Here is a 22,674-nt window from a genome sequence, read left to right as displayed (position 1 = left end):
TTGTATTCACAACATTAAATTATTGTTATAATAATTAAAAATAAAAGACAAAAAAAAGAAAAGAAAAATAGAATCATGTTATCAAAACCCGGCAAAAAAATTTTTCTTGTAAAAAGTATAATCTTTTCGTTAGCTAATTGAGAAAAATTATATTTTTTTATAGCAAAACCAAAAACGAATGATTTTAATGAAATGACAAATAGCAAAATGAATAAAAATTTTATGTAAAATTCGTTCCTATAACACTGTTGTTAAATTTAAAAACTAAATTAACAAAAAAAATATATATATGCACATCTGTGCTCTAGGTGTCATGAAATAATGAAAGCAATTAGAAAATTATGATAAATAAATAAATAAAAATCTGCTCAACTGGAATAAAAAAATGTACCATCTTGGAGTATTGATTAATCACAAGTTGGATAGTCTTTCAATGTTAAATCGACTTAAGTTAATGTAACTTGGAAAAAAAAAAGGCAAACGAACAAAAATTATCTGCTCGTTTGATTTTAACGACAAAAAAAGCTGGGGATTCACTATTCAGTTAAAATTGCTCGTCATAAAATAGAGTTAATAAAAAATTATTTTATCGACTGTTGACTATACTGACAAAATTTTGATACTAATGAGTGTGTTGTAAAAAAAATTTTAAAATGTGATTTAATCAGATTAATCCAATAAAGATATTGTTCAAGTAAAAAAGTGATCATACAACAATATAGAAAAAAAAAATATAATATTCCAACCAAACTTTTAGACGTAAACTTGTGACTGTTATATAAGCTGTTATAAAATATATTTTAAAAATTGAATAATATAAAAAACAATCTTATATATATTTTCAAATTGTTGCTATAACTATTTTATATCATCTTTATTTATTTTTATAATTATTAATAATAAAACAACTTGACTCATTTAAGAGCACTCCAAGATGTTCAGTTGTTTTTCCAGTTGTTGGTGGAATATCATCCAACTGATAACCACCTTGTATGATTCAGCTGAACAAGCTGGTTTACAACATTGTGCACTGGTAACACTGGTAAGTCTTCACTCTTCCGGCTTAGCTTCATCCTTTGAGTAAGTCTATATTAATGATTCAACATAAAAAAAAACATTAATTTTTGGTTGGAGAAATGGCGGACAAATTTGCTCCAACTAAAAATTTACTCCAATTTTGTACCGACTTTTCTCCAACTTTTTTCCGCCATTTTTCCAACCTGAAATTTACTCCAAATTTTTTTCAACTTTTCTCCAACCATGGGTCATTTTTGTGAAAAGGTGGAGAAAGATGGAAAAAAGGCGGAGAAAGTTGAAAAAAAGACGGAGAAAGTTGGAAAAAATTGGAGAAATATTTCTACCAGGGACAAAAAAAAGTTATAATCAAAGCTGCTCCTGAATAAATGTACGTAGCAATTTTTAACATATTATAATATTTTTCACGAATTTTCCAAACATTAAAATGACTATATTAAATGGAAGATCTAAAATAGAGCCAGAGAAAGATGGAGAAAGAAAAATCAAATTAAAAATCAGGGTTTTTATGTTGTATCATTTTCCTGCACAAGCGCATTTAAAACATAAATTAAATATCTTCTTTTTTTTTTTTTTAGTAATACAATTAAATAGTTTTTTTTAAATTTTTTTTGGTAAATCCGATTTTTTTATTTGTTCTCGTGTACCAAACATTCTCTTGCAATGAGCCATTAAAAAATATGGACCACGATGTTTTCACTTTTAACCGCTAATTCCCACGTCCTAATAGACTGGCTGTGCTGAAAATGATCGTTTTCGTACATGAATCGAATCATTTCAGTTTCCTCCCAGTCGGTGTACGGTGGACGGTTCCCAGATGGTATGATTCGATTGTTTTTATCGACATCAGTAAAAAATATCAACTGGCCATCCTCAAACCACGCACGTGGTTGATTCGGCCTATCTATACTTTTTACTTTTGTCGGATTTTTTTTTTCGATTTTTCTGGATGGACCAGCTGATTGATCATCATCATCAGTAGAAACATAATTTTTTATTTTTTTCATTTGTTTTGATGGACCAGCCGCTGATTCATCATCATCATCATCCTTGGTTACATATTTTTTATTTTTTACTGATGCTGGTTAATCTTCATCAGATGAATTTACATTTATTGATTACTCTGGTAGAAATATTTCTCCAACTTTTTTCCAACTTTTCTCCGCCATTTCTCCACCTCTTTACGAAAATGACCGATGTTTGGAGGAATGGCGGACAAATTTCTCCAACCTTTTTCCAACCAAAAATTTACTCCAACTTTTTTCCAACCAAAAATTTACTCGAACTTGTTTCTCCAACTTCTTTCCAACTTTTCTCCAACCATGGGTCATTTTCGTAAAAAGGTGGAGAAAGTTGGAAAAAAGACGGAGAAAGTTGGAAAAAAGACGGAGAAAGTTGGAAAAAATTGGAGAAATATTTCTACCAGGGACAAAAAAAAGTTGCTATATTTCTGAATAAATGTACGTAACAATTTTTAACATATTATAATAATAAGATGTTTTAATGAAAATTTAGCAATTTATTTATAATAATAAGTTTACTGACATCAATTTTAACCGCTAATTCCCACGTCCTAATAGACTGGCTGTGATGAAAATGATCGTTTTCGTACATGAATCGAATCATTTCAGTTTCCTCCCAGTCGGTGTACGGTGGACGGTTCCCAGATGGTATGATTCGATTGTTTTTATCGACATCCGTAAGAAATATCAACTGGCCATTCTTAAACCACGCACGTGGTTGATAATGGCTTATCGATAGGACTGGACCCGAAACCGAAATAATTTCGTTTTCGTTTCGTTTCGTTTCGGTTTTTCGAAACAAAACGAAACGAAATTTACCTCTACACTGGCGAAACGAAATCGAAACGAAACCGTGCTTAAATTTCGAATTTTGCCGAAAGTTTCGGCCGAAACGAAATTTCGTTGAAAAATTTAAATGAATGTTTTAAATATTAATTTTAAATTTTATCCGCATTTTATCTCATCTTAATATTTATTAATTAAATTCTACGTATTGACTGTTTTTTCTATCAACTGTTTTTTTTTTCTTTTAACATGACACCTATTTAACGGACAACGACAGCTAGCACATATATTTTGTTTGTCACGTTCATTTACTTATCTTTAGTTTTGTTTTATATCCAAAATATAAACTATCGTTCGTTAGCAGGTCAGAGCTTGTTTTTTTTTTTTATTTTAGTACGCGTATAGTGTTCACTGTGAAACGTATATATATTTTTTCATATTCATAAATTTAAAAAAAAATTACTTTAGTAATAACGTGGTTACTAGTTATATATTAATTGAAAATCAATTAAAATACAATAAATATGTCTGACAAAAGCCGATCATTTTATTTGTATTCTAATTTCTATGTAAATTTTTTTTTTTTTTTAAATGTCTAAAAAAAAAAAATAAATAAATAAATAAAACAAAGAAGTGATGAATAAATACTTCATATAACTAAAAATAGTTTTTTTTTTTTATTCACAGTAATATTGTTATTGCATATTTTCCAGGCATTATTAATGAACAGACGAAATCGAAAAAAAACCGAAACGAAACGAAACGAAACCGAAACGAAATTAAGATTTTTGACGTCGAAACGAAACGAAATTTTAGTTGACGAAATCGAAATCGAAACGAGACGAAAGTCAAATTTTTTGCATTTAACGAAAACGAAACGAAACTTACGAAAATTTCGTATCGTTTCGTTTCGTATCCAGCCCTACTTATCGATATTTTTTATTTTTGTCGGATACCTCCTGTAAGTGTCCTGCTTATGATGAATAAATAAATCATCGGTTATTTTTTTTTCAATTTTTCTAGATGGACCAGCTGATTTATCATCATCATCATCATCATCATCATCCTTGGTTACATATTTTTCATTTTTTACTGATGCTGGTTGATCTTCATCATCAGACGATTGTGATGAATCAGAATATACAATGATCCTCCTATATTTTTTTATATTGGGCAATGAATTTTTATCTTCATCATCATCATCACAGTGGATTTTCGTTTGTGATATATTTTTTTTACTTTTAATTTTTATTTGACGAAAACTATTAGATAATTGTTCAAGAAATTTTTCTTCATCCCCATTATTGTCACGTTATCGTTGCGTTATAAAAATTATTTTTGCGTTATTTCAATTTTATTTCTGCGTTATTTCGGTGGAAGTAGTGCGAATAGTCTTATTCTTTTAGAATGTCATCAATATTTTTCATTCCTTCTTTAGTTAAATCAACAATAATGGTAAAAAACTTTACGTTACCACGTGCGGTATTTTTTGGTCCAGCAATCAATGAATTACACCAGCCAAAATTTTTAAATGCTGATAATAATAAACCATACATACAATATACCCACTCTAGAGAAAAGTAGCGTCTTCTTTGTTGTGTCATGCGGGGTCTTATTGACAAGCCTTAAAATGAAGCCAGTTTCTAATATGAATAATCCAGATGAATTTACATTTATTGATTACCCTGGTAGAAATATTTCTCCAACTTTTCTCCGTCATTTCTCCACCTCTTTACGAAAATGACCGATTGACCGATGTTTGGAGAAATGGCGGACAAATTTCTCCAACCTTTTTCCAACCAAAAATTTACTCCAACTTTTTTCCGACTTTTCTCCAACTTTCTTCCGCCGTTTCTCCAACCTGAAATTTACTCCAACTTTTTTCCAACCTTTCTCCAACCAAAAATTTACTTGAACTTTTTTCATGCAAGTATTGCTGATTAACCCTCATCAAAATAATATCTTAACATCTTAACATTATTTTCATCATGTAGTTAAATTATTTCAAGTAATTTTTTAAAATACATCTAGTACTGATTACATTTATTATTATTTTCGACGTGAAATATTTTTTTGCACCACAAGGTGTATTTACACGTATGTAATATTCGTGTGTTACTGTGTGTTACGAAATAATTTATAATAGTTTTATTTTATTGAATATACTACTGCTTTTATTATAATAAATTGTTAATATTATTAATAAATTATTAATAATATTATTTTTTAATTATTAATAATAATTAAAAAATGAATAAAACTATTTTTATTTAGTTTTTTTGATTTACAATTATATATTAGATTTTATATCACGTGTTAAATAATCATAGATTTGTAAAAGGTATTTTTAATAATGAAAAAATTTTTTAAATACATTTTTCATATAGTAATTTTTATTTTTCATCGCTTTGCATAAATTACAAAACATATTTTTCCTGACACATTGAAAATATGATTTATTTACATTGGATTATGATTAATTTTGTGCCATTGCCAAATTTTTTTTTTTTTTTGATCAATTTTATTTTTATTTTTAAATCAATTTATTATTTTCTTTTAATATTTTTTTTTACAATTGATATTAAATATCTATATAATTCATATATATTTTCGCATACAATGACCTACAGTTCTGATACATGGCAGTATACATTTATTAGATTTCTTTTTTTAATTGAATTATATTATTCAATTAAAATTACAGTTTAAAAAATATTTAACCCGTGATTTTACATATTAAACGTGAAAATTTTTAATTTTATGTGCATGATGATATTCATTTCAAATATTTAACATTGAATAGTTTTTTTTTTTCATTTTGCTCGCAGTAAAGCTGTCGAGTATGAAAAAAAAATTTATATAATTTAGAAAATTCAATGGAATTAATTGATTTATTTATTGACAAAGAAAAAAAAATAGCCAAATAAATTATCATCACACTTGAGAAATTATTTCTCAGCCAATCATCTAATTTAAAAAAAAATCTATTTTCATGTTTGAAAGTTGCATTATTTCAAGTTCAAATAAACACAAAAAAACATGCAAGTATTGCTAATTAGCCCCATCAAAATCTTAACATCTTGCATACTTTAATCAACATTTTATATTTTTCAAATATTATTTTCATCATGTAATTAAATTGATTCAAGTAATTTTTTAAAATACATCTAGTATTGTCTAAAAGTGCCATTCTTTACAATTTCATCTCTAATTCATATCATACTCAGTCTAAATAAAGTTATTTATATTTATAAATTCATCGAATGCTAATAATATCCACAAATTAAAGACAAAAAAAATTTCTAAACACTCCATTAATTTATTAATTTTTCTTTTCATCTCCAATTATTTTCTCTTACTTATTCTATATTATTAATTTAATACATATAAATATGTATATATATTTTTTTTCTTTATTTATTTATCACGACACAGAGCACAGTAATCAGGCGATCAAAAATGCATTTTAAAAAAGAAAAAAGTAACAAACAAAAAAAATGAAAAACATTTTTTTCATGGCAGTGTATCGTTCAATTACTTTCGTAGTCTTTAGCCAGCCATAATTGATTATTCATAATAATTTTAATTAATAATAATATATGTACAAAAGAAATAAAATAAACAATTATTTATTTTTTTTTTTTATATAATTTTTAAGCGTATGAAAACTAACACTAAAGATTAACGTATTATGCCATTAATGACCAGTTTATTAATAAATAATTTCACCTCTGTTTTTTATTTATTTTATTTATTAATTTTAATTTTTTTTTTCTATTCAACTTAATTAATAAAATTAATTTTATAAATTTTCTTTTTAGTCATGAAATACATATCAAGACATGGAATTTCTATGTTTTTTATTTTTACTTTTATTACTATCAAAATCTTCTTCACTTCTTCGTCGTTTTTCTTTTAATTGTTTTTCCATTGCCAGCATTGTTATCATGCGTTTGTGTGAATCACCAACAATCCAACCATGTTGTTCTTGTCTATCATCTTCTTCTTCAACAACTGGAGCTGGTTGGATTAATTCTTCATCATCATCACTTGAACTTGACCAGTAATAAAGTTGATTTGCTGCTGCTCTTTTTCTTCTTCCAATAGCAACACCAACACCTTCATCAACATTATTCCAACGTTTTGTTGTTCTTAATTCTTCATCATCTGAATCTCTTTTTGTTATTGATGATCTACGTTCTTTAGTATCTTTATTTGATGAACGTGATTTATCATTTGTATTTTTATTTTTACCTGTTGTTGATAATTTTACATGTATTTTTGATGAATTTTTTTTACAATTTTTATTATTTGTTAATTGTGTTTGCTTTTTTTTATTTTTTAATAAATCACGATCTACTTTTTTTTTATTTGTTGATATTATTTTTTTACTTTCACAATCATCATTATTAAATTTATCTAAATTTTCTTTTTTAGTTTTATCTTTATTTTTTGTATTATCAATTTTTTTATTTTTTTGATATTTTTTATGTATTTTTTCATCATCAGAATTATTATTATTGTCTGTATCAATTTTATCATTATTAGTTGTGTCTTTTTTAATACCAAATTCACGATGAATTTCTTCTTCAATAGCTTTTTGTTCTTTAGCTATTATTTGTTCATGTTTTTTTTCCAAATAACGTTCTTTACGTTTTTCTTTTGATTCACGTTTTGGTTTTTTTAATTTTTCATTATCTAATTTATCATTTGTACGTTTTGTTGGATTTTCTTTAATGAAATACTCTTCATCTGAGCTACTTATTTCAGCAAGAAGTCCTTGTTTACCAATTGCACATTTTCTTTGACGTCTTGCTGGCTGATATTCATGCACAACTTCTTCTTCTTCCTCCTCTTCTTCATCATCATCATCACCATTAATTTCATCAACATCATTATTATCATTATCTTGCATTTTTTTTAATTGTTCTTCTTTTCTTTTTTTTGATTCTTGTACTTTTCTTGATAAAAATACATGAAGTGGAAGATTTTCCATTGTTTTTTCTGGCTTTGAATTTGTCAATAACTTTTCAGGCAATTGTACATCAGTATCATCAGTATCATCAATTATTTCTGTTACAATATTATCATTTTTTTGAATATCAGAAAAATTATCTTCATCATTTTTTTTTGTTGTTATAAAATCTGAAGATAATTTAATAATACCTGATGATTGTTGAAATGTTTCAGGACCATCCAACATATTAAGAGCTTCATCAAGAGGAATTAAATCATTGTCATCATCAATATTATTATCTTTATGATTTTTACAGTTAACTTGAGATATTTGATTGTTGTCATCACAATCAGAATCAGCAACTGAACTGTCCTCTCGATACAAATCATCCAATTCAAATGCTCGTTCTGATCGATTATCTGTTTCATCACCACTATTGTTCTGTTTATCATTATTATCATTGTCATCATCGTCATCATAGTCATCTTTTCTCTCATCAATAACCAATGGAAGATCTGACATATCAGACTCTGATTTTTTATGATCAATATTATTTTTACTATCAGTTTTTGAACTAATATCCATCCAATTTTCAATTTTACAATTTTCATTATCAGATGGATAATTATCAGCAATTTCTGGACTTGATGGATTTTTTATCTCATTTAAATTTATTAATTTATTCATTTTCTTAGTATCATTATTATCATCATTTTCATATTCACTCTCTGATGATGTTGATAATTCAGCAAATAAATTTTGTTTACCTTTTGAACATGTTCTTTGACTTTTTGATATTCCAACACCAATATCTTCAGCTGTTTTAACAACTGTTTTAAATTCATCTGAACTATCATTTTCATACCATGAATTTTTTGAACGTTTTTTCATATTTTTATGACGTTTTTTTTGTTGTTGTTTTATTGATTTTGTTGTTGATGTTTCAGTTAAACGTCTTTCACGTTTTTTACGTTCAACAAAAGTATCCATTGGACCCATAATACGTTCATTATTTTTTTCTTCAATATGAAATGCTTTTAGTGCTCCTTTTGTTTTTGGTGCAAATGATTCAAATTCTTTAAACTTACGTTCAATCATATTGTCAAATGTTTTATCAAAACTTTCAGAACTACGTCCACTGTCAAGTGTTTTTTTAATAGCACGTGTCATTAAATCATCCATAAGTATTTCACTAACATTTTCATCAACAGAATTATTATCATTTTTATTACGATATGATGTTGTTGTTGTAATTTTTTCACTTTGACTATCTTCATCATCAAAATCATAAATATCTTTAATTTTATCTTGATCATCATCATGTTTTTTTTCAATATTACTACAACTACCTTGACGTCTTTTTCTTTCAGGCATACCACCAAATTGACTTTTACGTATTAACGGAAATTCATTTTGATTTTTCTTTTTTTTTGATTTTTGTTTTGATATATTTTGTTCTAATTTTTCACAATTTGTTATATTAGCAATTTTTTCATTATATTTTCTATCAATTATTTCATTTTTTCTTTCAAATAATTCTTTTATTGTATTACGATTTTTTCTTGGTAATTCTTTATCACATTTTTGAATCGTTTGTGATTGTATTGTGTCTTTATCATTTAATGATGTTTTTATTGATAATTTTTCACGTGAAGTTTTTACATCTGTGATAGTTGGTACTTGGGCGCATGCCAACTCTGCTAGGACATTCATGGGCGTTGATCCACTAAAAACAAAGAAAAGAAAAAGTTAAATTAAAATTTACAAATTACACAAGTTTTATATAAATACTAAAAAGATTTGTTAAATATATTCTTTAAAAATATATATCTATATTTGTTATTTATCTTAATTAACTGTTAGATAAAATAATACATACTTGTGATCATGTTTTCCATTATTGTGAAGTAAATTTGACAGTGCCTTGTCCAAAAATCCATCTATATTTGGATTATTATTTTTATGTTTAATTTCAATATCATCAGATGAATAATGATTAAGTGAATTATCAATGGCTTTTAAATTTTCTAAATTTTCAACATTTTTATCAGTTTTTGATAAATTTTTATCATGATGATGATGATGATGACGATGATGATGGTGATGATGATGATGATGATGTCGATAACGATGATCATCACTATCACTATTATTGTGTGAGACCTTTTGACCAAATGACGTAGCAATTAAGTTCTCACTTTCTCGCATCCGTTGTTGTATTTTATCTCTTAATTTGTTGTTATGCTCAAATGCAACATCAAGACTATCTTCATAGCCCAAATTATCTGGTCGAATAAAATCAGGCTGGCTAATTACTGCAGGGCTTATGGGTCTATCACTTCGTTGACTTCGTGCTCGTTTTGTGTTTTCTAACACTCGGTTGTTGTTATACATTTCTTCACCCAATAACTATAAAATAAAAACAAATATTAATTTATCATAAAAACATATTCAATTAAAGCTGTGTGGTGTGTGTGTATTAATTAGCCGAAATAATATAATCAAGTGAAAGAGATATAATAATAGAAAAAAAAAATAAATAACATAGATTTTTTTTTTTTTATTTTTTATAAATAAATAAACTTTAAATTAAATACTTTTTTTTGAAAAAGAAAAGTAAAAAAAGATACATGCTCAATGCTTGACAAAAAAGCATCCAATAAATAAATGTCAACCAAGCAAAAAAAAAATTTTTAAAAAAACTCTAAAGTAATTTTTTTATTTTTATTTTTTTTATTCTTTTTAGACATAAATCGAACTACCTTTTGCATGCATACTGAGAGATATTTTCTGTACAAAGCTGAGTTATAGACCCTGTAAAAATTTTTTTACAATAATATACTCTTAATATAAAATTTATAAAATAAAATATTGTTAATGGATTGAGAAGATTATGTGTGAATGACTTTTAATTATAGTAAACAGAAGAATCAAGTAGCATTTAACTATTACAATAAAACGAAATAATAGTTTAATTACACTCTCACGTGGCATGATAATATTACAAAACACAACAAAGGTATAATTACATGCGCATGTTAAATAGGTAAATGTATTAATCAAATAAATAGAATGACACGTTTGATTATGTGAATATTGCAATATTAAAAATTATAGTTATTATTGTTAATCATTAAAATGTACGATAAATAACATGATTATAATTGTTGATAGTATTTAAATTAAAAAAAAAAAATATAACAAACCTGATTAACAGAATCAAGAAGACTACCAAGACTATTTTGACTCTCAACGTCTCTCCAACGATCACGAATTGGTTTAATTTCTTGTGATTGTTCATCATTATTTTGATAATTTTCACTATGATCAAGCTTAATTTTTTTAGTTCCACGTAATTCATTTTCAGTTGTTGCTTTTAGCCTTGAACAACACTCAACAAATAATTCTTCATCAAAATTTAATACTTTTCCTTGACGTGATTTATTAATTGATTCTTTAATTTCTTGTGATACATCAAGTGCATTATCTTCAATGGCATCTGTTGGTGCTATTGTAACAACACCACCACCACCACCACCAGTATTTTCATGAATTGATACAGGTGATCTAATGACAATTTTTTCACCAGTAAATTCATTTAAATTACGACTCTTTGTTGTATCAATAATTTTTTCAGTATGAATATTTTTGTGACTGATATTTGATGTACTATCGATTGAACTTTCAGGCAAGTTTGTTGTATAAGTTGGTGATAAACGACCACGTACAATATCATCATCGTCATTGTCTATGTCACTTGGTTCTTCGGCATCATTATCAGAGTCTCGAGTTGTCATTGAAACTATATCGGGCGTAGACGAACGCTCACGTGGACAACTTGGTGCTGGTGTGTGAATCGATTCTATTGAATTATTGTCTTGCGATGAAATGTCATTCGTGCATATTATTTTCGTTTTAATACTTGGACTATTTGAATTATCTAATTTATCAATTTCATTATATTTTTTTAGCTTATCATCATTGTCATTATTAATAGTTGATAATTCAGTATTATCAGTAATTATTTTTTTATCTTTTTTGTCTAATTTTTCATCATTTATCATTGTTTTTATATTTTTAATTGAATGTTTTTTTGATTCAAATGCTAGATCATAAAGAATTGATTCCTCTTCAAATGCACGTGAAATACGTTCTTCAGCACGTTTTTTACTTTGACGACATCTTGAAGTTGATAAAATTGGTTCAATCGGTTCTGTTAAAATTGATTTCTCTTTTCCATTTTGTTGTAATGTATTTTTCATGCTTTTTAAATGAGAATTTGATTTTTCAATTTTTAAAATTTCACGTTGTTGTTTATTTTTCTTTTCATCTTTCCAATTACACCATGAATTTTGATTTGAACTTGATGGTGTTTCTGATTCACTTTCTGAACGTGATACCCAATCATCAAGTACCTCTTTAACTTTATCAATTTTTTCACCACCAAATACTCTTCCAAATACACTTTTAACAATTTTATTTTTATTTTGTAATTCAACTAAATTTTCATGCTCATCTAGCTCACTATCACTACTATTATTTACGGATTTTTTCTTTGATTGTTTATTGCGATTTTTCAATTTTATTTCACGTGATTTATTTTGTGTTTTTATTATTTTTTTATTTGACATTGATACAGTATCTTTTTCATTATTATCAATTTGTTTGATTTTATTATTTTTTGATTTTTTATTTTTTTTCATTGATGAAGAATCAGATTTAATTGAATTGCTAAATAAATTATCAATTGGTGATTTTATGCTTTCATTTAATTCACCTTTACTGTCAATATTTATTTCAGAATTATCAATAAGTTTATTAATGTCATTTGACATATTTATACTTGATGAATTTTCATCACTATCAAAATCCATTTTCATTGAATCTTTATCATCATTATTATTTTTAATAAATTCATTACTTTTTAATTTTTCTGTTATATTTGAAAAATCAAGACAAACATTATCTTTAATTATTGAATCATTAATTGGTGAAATTTTTAAATTATTATATTCATTTGATTTTAATGTAGCTGATGATGAAATTATTAAATTTTTACTTATTATTGGTGAATTTATTTCCAAGTGTTGGTTAGAAAGAGACAATTTTTGTTGGTTGCTTTTTAAATCAATATCTGTGACCTGTGTGAGACTTTCAGTAGTTTCTTTTGACGGAGTTGAAGCACCTTCTGGACTTATATGATCGGTGAGTACATACTCATCGTGTGTCATATTTTCTGTAATTTTACATATTTCTTCATCCAATAATTCATCCTCAAAATCATTATTATCCAATTGATGAGAATCATCAACTGATTTTTTTGTTATTTTTTTTGTATCATCAATATCAATTTTTGATTTTAATTCTACATCATTATTTAATTTAATATTATCATCATGTTTATTATTTATTTCTTCTTGAGTATTATCAATTGTTGTTTGTGTTATATCTTCACTACGATCAATTGACGATACAGTTGTATCATCATGTGACATTGATTCTTCTTTATTGTCATTAATTTTATTATCACTTTTTGTAACTTGTAATATATGTGATTGTGATTGATTGTGTTTTTTCAATGATGATTTACGTGTAAAACTTGTTGTACAAATATTGCAAAAAAATTTTGCAATTTCTTTTGTAAATTTTTTCTTCTTTTCAACAATTAATATTTCACCAGTTTTTGAATAACCAACTGAAAAATTATCTATTGAATGTTTCTTGGGATTTGGTGTTGGCTCATCAATTGGTGTTTGACTTTTTATATTTAAAGTTTCATTCTCTGTAACTGAAACATTTATTTGCTTTTCAGAATTTTCTTCTAATTTATTTTCACATGATACAGATAATTTATCTTTACTTTTTGATATTTCATTATCAACAATATCCAAAGGTGTTGGACTGTCCATTTCATCACCAGACATATCAAGTAATTCTTCAATAAGAAATATATTTTCTTTAGCTTTTCTTCTAAGAGTTTGTCGACGTTCAACAACAATTGTCTTTGGTTTATCAATAATTTCTTCTTGTTGTATATTTAAATTACCATCATTATTATTTTTTCTTTTTGATGATTTACGATTTTTTTGTGGAATAATTACTTCATCATTTGGTTTATCATTATTGTCAATTGTTGGAATAATATTATCTGTTGTAATTGTGTTGTCATGTGTCAGTGATTTTTTCTTTGAGCTGCGTTTTGATGTTGACTGTAAAAATACATCACTTACTTCAGGTACTTTAAATGATTTTTCAATAACTGTCTCATCTTTTTTATCATCATTAATTTGTTGATTATTATCATCATCAATAGATGATGTATTTGTAGACAGAGAAGATTCAATAATACTTTGCTCTTTGTTCTCAGTTGAATTCACGTGAATTTCACTGGTAAGTTTATTGATTTTATTGTCGCTAGTGTTTTCATTGTCTGTAAGCAATAATTTTTCATTTATAAGATTTTTTTTCTTAGAATTTCTTTTCTTTGATTTATCCATTTTTTCATTCATGATATTTTCTGTTGGAGTTTTAATTTCCGGTACTTTTATACTATTGATTTCAGATATTTCACTGGTTGATTTTAAAGCCAATGTTTCATGCACTGTATCATTCATTTTATTTGAATCTTTGGATACAAATGAAATTTCATTTTTTGATTGAAATGTCGTTTGATTTATTGTTATTTCATTGTTAACCATCTGTATATTATTTTCACTGTTGATTGATTTATTATTTTGATTTATTTGTATTAAATTATTTGTTTCTATTGTTGATAAATCAATTTCATCATTTATTTTTTCTGTAATTTCTGTATTACTACGACGAGTACTTCTTCTTGTACCTTCTGTACGTATTTTTTTATTTGAATTACCACATTTTTTTTTGTTATTTGAAATTACATCAGAGCTATTATCTGTTTTTTCTTTATCACAATTTTTACGTTTACTTGAAACATTTTTTTCTTTCAATGTATCACGATGTATATCAGTTTTTGGAGTATTAATCAACTTCATGATATCTGCCAGACAAATATCTTCCTCTATTCTTTTACTTTCAGAAGCTTCATCATTTTTTGTTTCATCTTGAGTTTCTTTATCACATTCTTCATTGTCTTGAATAGATTTTCTTTTGTTTTTAGTCAACGTAACTATCTCAAGTGAACGTTTCTTTGATATTCGTTCATCCGTATCTTTACTATTCTCTAGAGGTACGACCTCTTTTTCTATTTCACTATTTAAAATATTTACAGTACATGACTGTTCTGTACTTGATGCTTCAACTGTATTTATATTTTTTTCATTTACAGTTAAAATTTCATCAGTTTTATTTAATATTGGAGTATTTTTATTTTCACATATTTCATTTACATTTTTATTATTATCTTTTAAATTACCATCATTGATATTTTCTTCATCACTTTTTTTTTCAATATTAGTTTTTATAATTTCATTATTATCAGCAAGGTTTGTACCAACTTCATCCAATATAATACTTAATTCATCAACAGCACTATCAAGTAATGAACCAACTTCACCATCAAGTAATACATCTTTTTGTTTTGCAATTTTAGATACAATTTTTTCAAGAAATGAACCTTTACCTTTTTGTTTACGACGTGATAAATCTAAAATAATATCATTTGTTGGCGGTTCAATATTAACTGATGTTGTATCAATATTTGTATTTGTTATTTCGCTATTTTTAATTGGCATTATTTCAGATACATTATTTAATTTTAATTGTTGATTTTCATCAAGTGACGACACTGATTGTTTAGGACATTGTAATTCTTGACTAGTATTTTCATCATTACCAGCGTCAATTTTAACATCAACACTAACTGTTTGACTTGAACTTTGATTATCTGTAATAATATTTGGCACAGATTGTACATTATTATTATCAACAAGTTCATTTCTATTATTTTGTATTGTATTATTATTATTATTATTATTATTTGTATTAATATTTTCAACAGATGTTTGTACTGTTAGTACAACACTTTGTTGTACATCAACTGGTATATTAACACCCTCAGTTAAAATACCAATGACATTATTTATACTTCTTTTGACAACACGATCACGACGAAATCCACGTGATTTTTTTGGACGTGTTATTTTTGGTTTCGAAATATTTACTGGTGTTTCTGATGAATTTTCTTTTCCACTATCAATATTTGAATTACTTGATTCTTGCTGTAAATGCTCAAAACTTAAACTCACTAAATCAGCAGTTACAATATTTTTACAACAAGATTCTTTATTATCGATATTATCAATAATTTTTTCTTCTTCATTTTCTAATATCACACTATTTTCTATTTTCCCTTGTTCAAGTATTTTTATCGTATCGTTTACCTCCAATTCAATCGATGATTTTATTGAATTTTGCTCATTGTTTATTTCTTCATCTGATTTTAAATTTTCACATGTTTCTTCAACTTGAATTTTATCATTTGATACTTCTAATGTTGTATTTATCATTTCTTTTTTATTATTTGTTTCAAATAAAGTTGGCGATTTACTTGTCAAGCTTTTATCATCAGAAATAATTTGATTTATATCTGATTGAATATTTTTCGTATTAAATTCATCATCATTTAATTGATTATTAATTATTTTTTGTTTAATTTTACGAAAATTTCGACGTGTTTTAGCTGGTAAACCACTAACAATTTGACAAGTATTATTTGATCTTAATAATTTTCTATTAATTATTTTTTTCTTAATTTTTTTACTACTTAAAACAGTTGGAACTTCGTCAAATTTCAACGATTCTTCGTTTTGTATTTGTCTTGAATGTCTTGTCTTGAAAACTTTATTATTATTATTTTTTTTAGATGGTAATTCAGGTATTGAATTTTTTTGTTCAACATCAACCTCTTCTACATTAGTTGGTAACTCTTCAGTAGTACTTGAAGATTTTAACAATGACTTTTTACTTCGTGTTCGTGGCTCTTTAGTTGCCTCTATGTTGTTGTCATTTTTTAAACTTTCAGAGACATCAACCTCAGTGATAATTTTACGTTGATTCTCCAGTCTCTTGGCAAGTCTATTTTTTCTTTTTCTTCTTTTTCCACGTACATTTTTTGCATTTTTTTTAACAAGTGTCATAGATGAATTTTTATTTGAATCATCTTGTGTTATTGATGCTGATTGTTTTGATGTCATTGCTGGTGTAAGGATAGGCAATTCATCAGGTGTTGTTATTTTTTCTGTGTCTTGATTTTTTTCAGCTAATTCAAGAGTTGGCATTTTATCATTGTCTAATGATAATCTTGATGATCTTTTTATTGTCAGTGTATCAGTAGATTCTGTTGTTGTTGTTGTTGTTGTTGTTGTTGAATGACCAATTGAACGTATCTGTGATCGTGTTGTTAATGTACCTGTATTATTTTTAACAACACACAACTGTTCATTTTGACTAGATGACGATGAATTATTATCAGAAGCCGTTTCATTTTTATCTGGATTTTTAGCAAATTTACCATCATGAGTACGTAGCTGAGATTTTGCCTTTAGGGAGGCATTCAGTGACGTTAACGAGTCTATCGATTTTTTCTTCTTTAAGGCTGACTGCTGCTGCTGCTGCTGTTGGTCTTTCTCTTCGTCAGACTGCTCCAACATTTCTAAACTTTGCATATTTAATCTAGTTTTAGTTTGAACTACACTTTCATTTATTTGATCTTTATTTGTTTTTCTTAACAATGATTTTTTAACTTTTGTTAAGCCAACTTTTCTCGTTTGTATTTTAATATTTTTACGTTTACTAACAACACGTACTTCACGCACAATTTTACCATTTTTATTATTTTTTGTTTTTAATTTAATAATTGATTTTTTTAAATCTTTTGATATTGTTGTTGAATTTGATAATTTAGTGTCATTAATAGAATCATGATTTGTTGCTGTTTCATTATTCTCATAACTGTTAATGACACTTTCAATAGCTGCACTAATATTGTCACCACGACAACGTTTACGTTGAAATGATTTTGCATTTTTTAATAATTTATTACGTAATACAGTTTTACGAGCTAAAGTAATATTTGATGATGAACTATCCCCTGTTTCTGGTCTTGATTTTGCATGAATCTAAAAAAAAAAAAAAAAAAAAAATAATTGTGTTATTGCTGTGAAATGGATAAGCATAATGAAAATTGTTTTTAACAATTATTTTAAACATTTCGTATGGTATATTTTTAAAAATATATATTGTTTAATATTTAAAATTGCTTGAATATTTGTGTTAGATTAGCAAATGCAAGAGTCAGTACAAATAATACTTGAACATCCATAAATTTTCTCTGTGTATATATACACAAAAGCGCCAGCTGATCAATACTCCACTTATACACATAAAAACTGCTTGCTTTTTTTACTGTTAAACTTGCTTTTGCGCGACCTTAATATATTATTGCAATAAATTTAAATGTTTTATATTTTTATATGGTAATATATATTATTATTAAATGTACAAACAACTTACTTTACGTAAACGTGCTTGTGAACGACTTGTCGCTTCTTGTTCAGCAACTCTTCTGGTTAATCGCTTTGGTGGTAAATTGGCAATCATTTTTTGAATTGTTTCTTCTGTAAAAAAAAAATATTAAAAAAAATTCAATTAAACACTTGACTTTATTGTTGTTTTAAGTTTTATAAATTTTTTATATCATTGCTAAGTGTTTTTCATTTTATATATGAATGAAAGTAAAAATAAATTAAAAAAAAAAAACATTTTTATTTCATTCAATAAATTTTTTTTTAGTGTTTACATTTCAATTATTCAATGGCAATGTGTAATAAAAAGAATTTTAAATGTCATTTGTGTGTATTGAATTTTTATGAAAAATATAATCCCTATATTATTGAAATTGAAATTACAAATTAAACTTGAATAATAAAAATATCAAAAAGAGTAATAATAATAATTAAAGAAATTATTTAAAAATTTGTACTTTAAATTGATAATTGCAGAAAAATTTATAGAAAATATATTCATATTTTAATAAAAAAATAAAACTTTTACGAAACGTGATTGAATTTTCCAAGTGAAATTTGATTTACAGTATGATGCAATAAAACTTACGCCATTGAAAAATTATATTATTATTATTGTTATTACTTGAAGCTATTTTGAATTCAAAGTTTTATTTTTGTCTCTTGTTACATTGAAAATCAATTTATGTACATCATTGGTATTCAAAAAGTATTGTTAAATCTTTGAAAACTAAATTGAATTTATCAGATACAAAAAAAAAAATTTTCTTTTTTATTCAAATATATAAATATAATTTTCAATATTTTATTTTATATTTTTTTGACTGGTCAATTTCTATAGAAAGAAGATATTTGTAATTTTTATAAATAGCCCCAAATATATCCTTGAGTGTCATTGACAGCTGAAAGCTATATAAATAAATACATGGAGAAAAAAAAAAGGTAAAAAATGAGAAAAATCTCTTACGATCGCTAGGTCGAACCCTCGGTCCAGTTGACTGTCTCTCCCTTGGTTCATTATTAGCCCTAGGGGTTTGTGAATTCTGGATATTACGTTTCATTCCTCTTTGTTTACGTCGTCTACTACGACTACCAAATGGCCGCCACTTGCATTTTTTTTTAGCATTATTACCAAATAGACCAAGTAACCATGCTTGATCACCACCACATTCTAACATATGCCTATGTAATTCAGCAAGTGAACTACATGTTTTTAAACATTTTGTACATATTTTATCTGGTATTATTGTATTTTTTGCAATTGACGTTGGTAAATCACGTCCAGGTAAAAATAAATGTTTATATAATTCAAGTTGATCACCACTAAATTCAAGATGTGAACACCATACATTTGGATGTGATGATAATTTATGATCTTCAATTTCTTTTAATGTTAAATGACGTGAATAACATGCACCACATATATAAACACGAGGTCTTGACCATTCACCAGTTAATTCAGCATATATTATTTTATCATTTTTTGTATTTTTATTTTTACACTCATCCCATCTTTTCAGTCTCATAAAATTACCAAATTCCGATGTAAATTTATCATTATCATCCTTATCATTTTGAGTATTTATAATTTTTTTTTCATCAATTTCATCAGTCTCATTTGTTGTATCATTATTTAAACTGATCAAAGGCACCTCATTTAATTTTTCACATGCTAATTTATCTTGTTTTTTACGTAATGTTAATTGTGTATTAATGTCAAATTTACTTAAATCTTTTAGCGAACAATTCCATTGTTCTTTACCATCATATTTTTTTGGAAAATTATATTTTTCAAATGATACTCTACGTGGATGTTGATGACATGTTTCATTTGCTTTTTGTGCATATTCACTTGAATTTTGACTTTCATCATTATTTTTATATTCTTTAATATTATTATTATTGTATACTGGTGTTGCAGCAGTAAGTGAAATATCAATTGGATTTATTGGCTCATTTAATCTTTGTTGTTTAGCATCACCAATTGATAATGTTATATTTAATTCTGCTTTATTATCATCATCATCATCAACATCATTCTCGTCATTATTACTTTTTAATTTTCCATCAATATGATGAAGTAAATTATCACGAATATTACATGATACACTTTTATAAAAATTAACATCAAATTCTGGACTATCTGGATTATTAAATTCTGGTGGTGATGATAAACGTGATAAAGTATTTAATTTAATTGGTGTAGATTTTTTTGTTACTTCTACTAGTCTTTTTTTTTCCTCCTCAAATTCAATTTTTATTATTTCATTTGTTTTATCAGGAATAGTATCACGATTCGTTGTTGTAGAAGTTGTAGTATTTGTATCTTTTGTTATTTGAACATTTTTAAATTTATCAAGCTCATTTATTTCATGTATTTCATTTGTATGTTGTTGTAATGCATCTCTCGTTGAATATCTTGTTTTACATTGTACACAAGCATAATATTTATCTGAATGATTACTAATCATATGTTGAAAAATACTATCAAGATTATCATTACATTTTTCTGAACAATACTGACAATTTTGATTTGTTTTTCTTGGATTTCTTTCACTACGTCTACCACCACCTTGTTGATGAACACGCTCAGTGTGTCTTTGACGTAATGATATTGATAAAAATTTACGATCACAATAGAGACATAAATGTCGAACAATTGGTGAACTTGGAGATTTTAAATTTGACTTATTTACTGTTAATGATGATGGTGATGGTGATGATGATGATGGTAAAGCTGTTGTTTCAGATAATGTTACTGGAGTTGAAATTAAATTAACATTATCAATTGATTCTGTAACCTGCAGAATTGATCCAACTTTATCTAATGGTAAACTACAATGAAGACTTGTCGTTGATGATTCTAGTATGTTAACATTTGACTCGTCAATTGTTTGATTAACTTTATTTATAATATCATCCAATAAAGTACAACATACAGTATGTATTTCATCAGTTTTAATATTATTACAACTAGAATCATTAATTAATTCACTTGTATCTGTTTCATTCAAACGACTTAGTATTATTGTACCTAGTGAACCAATTTCTTCTATATTTTTTATTGATTCAACAGAGGACAATTCAAGTACCGTCGTATCAACAGCGACCTTTTCCAAATTTATAGCATTACTACCATTGCTCTTTGGATCTTCTTTTTTGGTTATTTCTTCGTTATCCCTTGATTCAATGAGCCTTGAAGTAATGCTGATATCTTTACTTGTCGTTTCATCATTATTTTCTAGTACCATTGACAAGGACGATGACGAAGATGATGATGGTGATGATGATGTTAATGACAATTTATTATTTTCATTTACACATTTATTTATGGAATCATTTACATCAGCATCTGGTACTGCTGGCTCAACTGCACTTGGTTCTGATGGTACATAATTTACTGGTTTTTTATTAAGATCAATACCAATATCATCTTTTGAATTTATACCATTGAAATTACCTGAATCATTTGTTTGCCTTTGTTCATCAGTCTCAGCGTCTTTAATGACGCCATTTAATACAGTCATCACGTATTTTTCTAACGTTTCGAGATTTCTCTCGACACTATTTTTTTCGTCACCCTCAACTTGATTACGTGACCCAGACTCGGGTACTTTTTTACGTAAATTATTTATTACGTTACTCAAACGACTACGTTTATCTTGGGCAGTTTTTTTTATTGTTGTTACTTGTAATTGTTGTTGATGTTGTTGTTGTTGATGTTGTTGTTGTTGATAATGTTGATAATTATCAAGATGATAATTTTGATTTTTTTGTTTTACAACAACCAAATTATTATCGTTACTATTGGGGGTTGAAAATGTAACTGGTCGCACTGCCGTCGGCGACGATAAATGAAATGTCGTCCATGTCTCGGTACGAGCATCCCTGCCACCCACAATGTCCACCGATGCTGCCTCTGAAAATAAAAATTTTAAATTAACACACAAATTTTTTATTATACATATAAATTATCATACATATTAATTTAAAAAAAAAAAAGCAAACTGACTCGTTTAAATATTCATTTAAGAAAATAATATAAACTACTTGAATTTTTTTTTTTAATTAAATTTAATTATTATTTTTTAAAACAAGGTATTTTTAGTATTTAAAAAAAATGAAAAACAAAAATAAATAATTATAATTTTTATAGTATTATTTTCAGTTATAAATAGTTCAAATTACAGAGTCAATGTACAAGGTAAATATGGTATTAAAGTAATCGATATTTTTAGGAAACTAGTAACCTCATTATCTTGTATACACAATTAAATTTCATTTTCTTATATACTAAGCAATAATGACTCGTGCTAATGTTTCTACATATTTATAATTATAAAAATTAGTATATATGCGTAATATTATTATT

The 22,674-nt window shown here is 26.2% G+C and overlaps 1 protein-coding gene across 2 annotated transcripts in view; it reads right to left on the bottom strand.

Moving 5' to 3' along the window:
• Window positions 1-5,684: 5,684 nt before the first annotated feature.
• The window catches only part of LOC122858976 (protein PFC0760c), a 30,432-nt gene continuing 13,442 nt past the window's right edge, over window positions 5,685-22,674 (bottom strand). For both annotated transcript variants that reach the window (XM_044162259.1, XM_044162260.1), the window contains 5 exons: window positions 19,270-22,221; window positions 18,292-18,395; window positions 11,007-17,897; window positions 9,680-10,209; window positions 5,685-9,526 (listed from right to left, as the gene is read on the bottom strand). In XM_044162259.1, coding sequence (XP_044018194.1) covers window positions 6,679-9,526; window positions 9,680-10,209; window positions 11,007-17,897; window positions 18,292-18,395; window positions 19,270-22,221 — 13,325 coding nt within the window. In that variant the 3' untranslated portion in view covers window positions 5,685-6,678. The remainder of the gene's footprint in view (window positions 9,527-9,679; window positions 10,210-11,006; window positions 17,898-18,291; window positions 18,396-19,269; window positions 22,222-22,674) is intronic.

This window comes from Aphidius gifuensis, linkage group LG6 (assembly GCF_014905175.1).
Source record: "Aphidius gifuensis isolate YNYX2018 linkage group LG6, ASM1490517v1, whole genome shotgun sequence".
NCBI lineage: Eukaryota > Metazoa > Arthropoda > Insecta > Hymenoptera > Braconidae > Aphidius > Aphidius gifuensis.
This window is presented reverse-complemented; position numbering and strand designations above follow the sequence as displayed.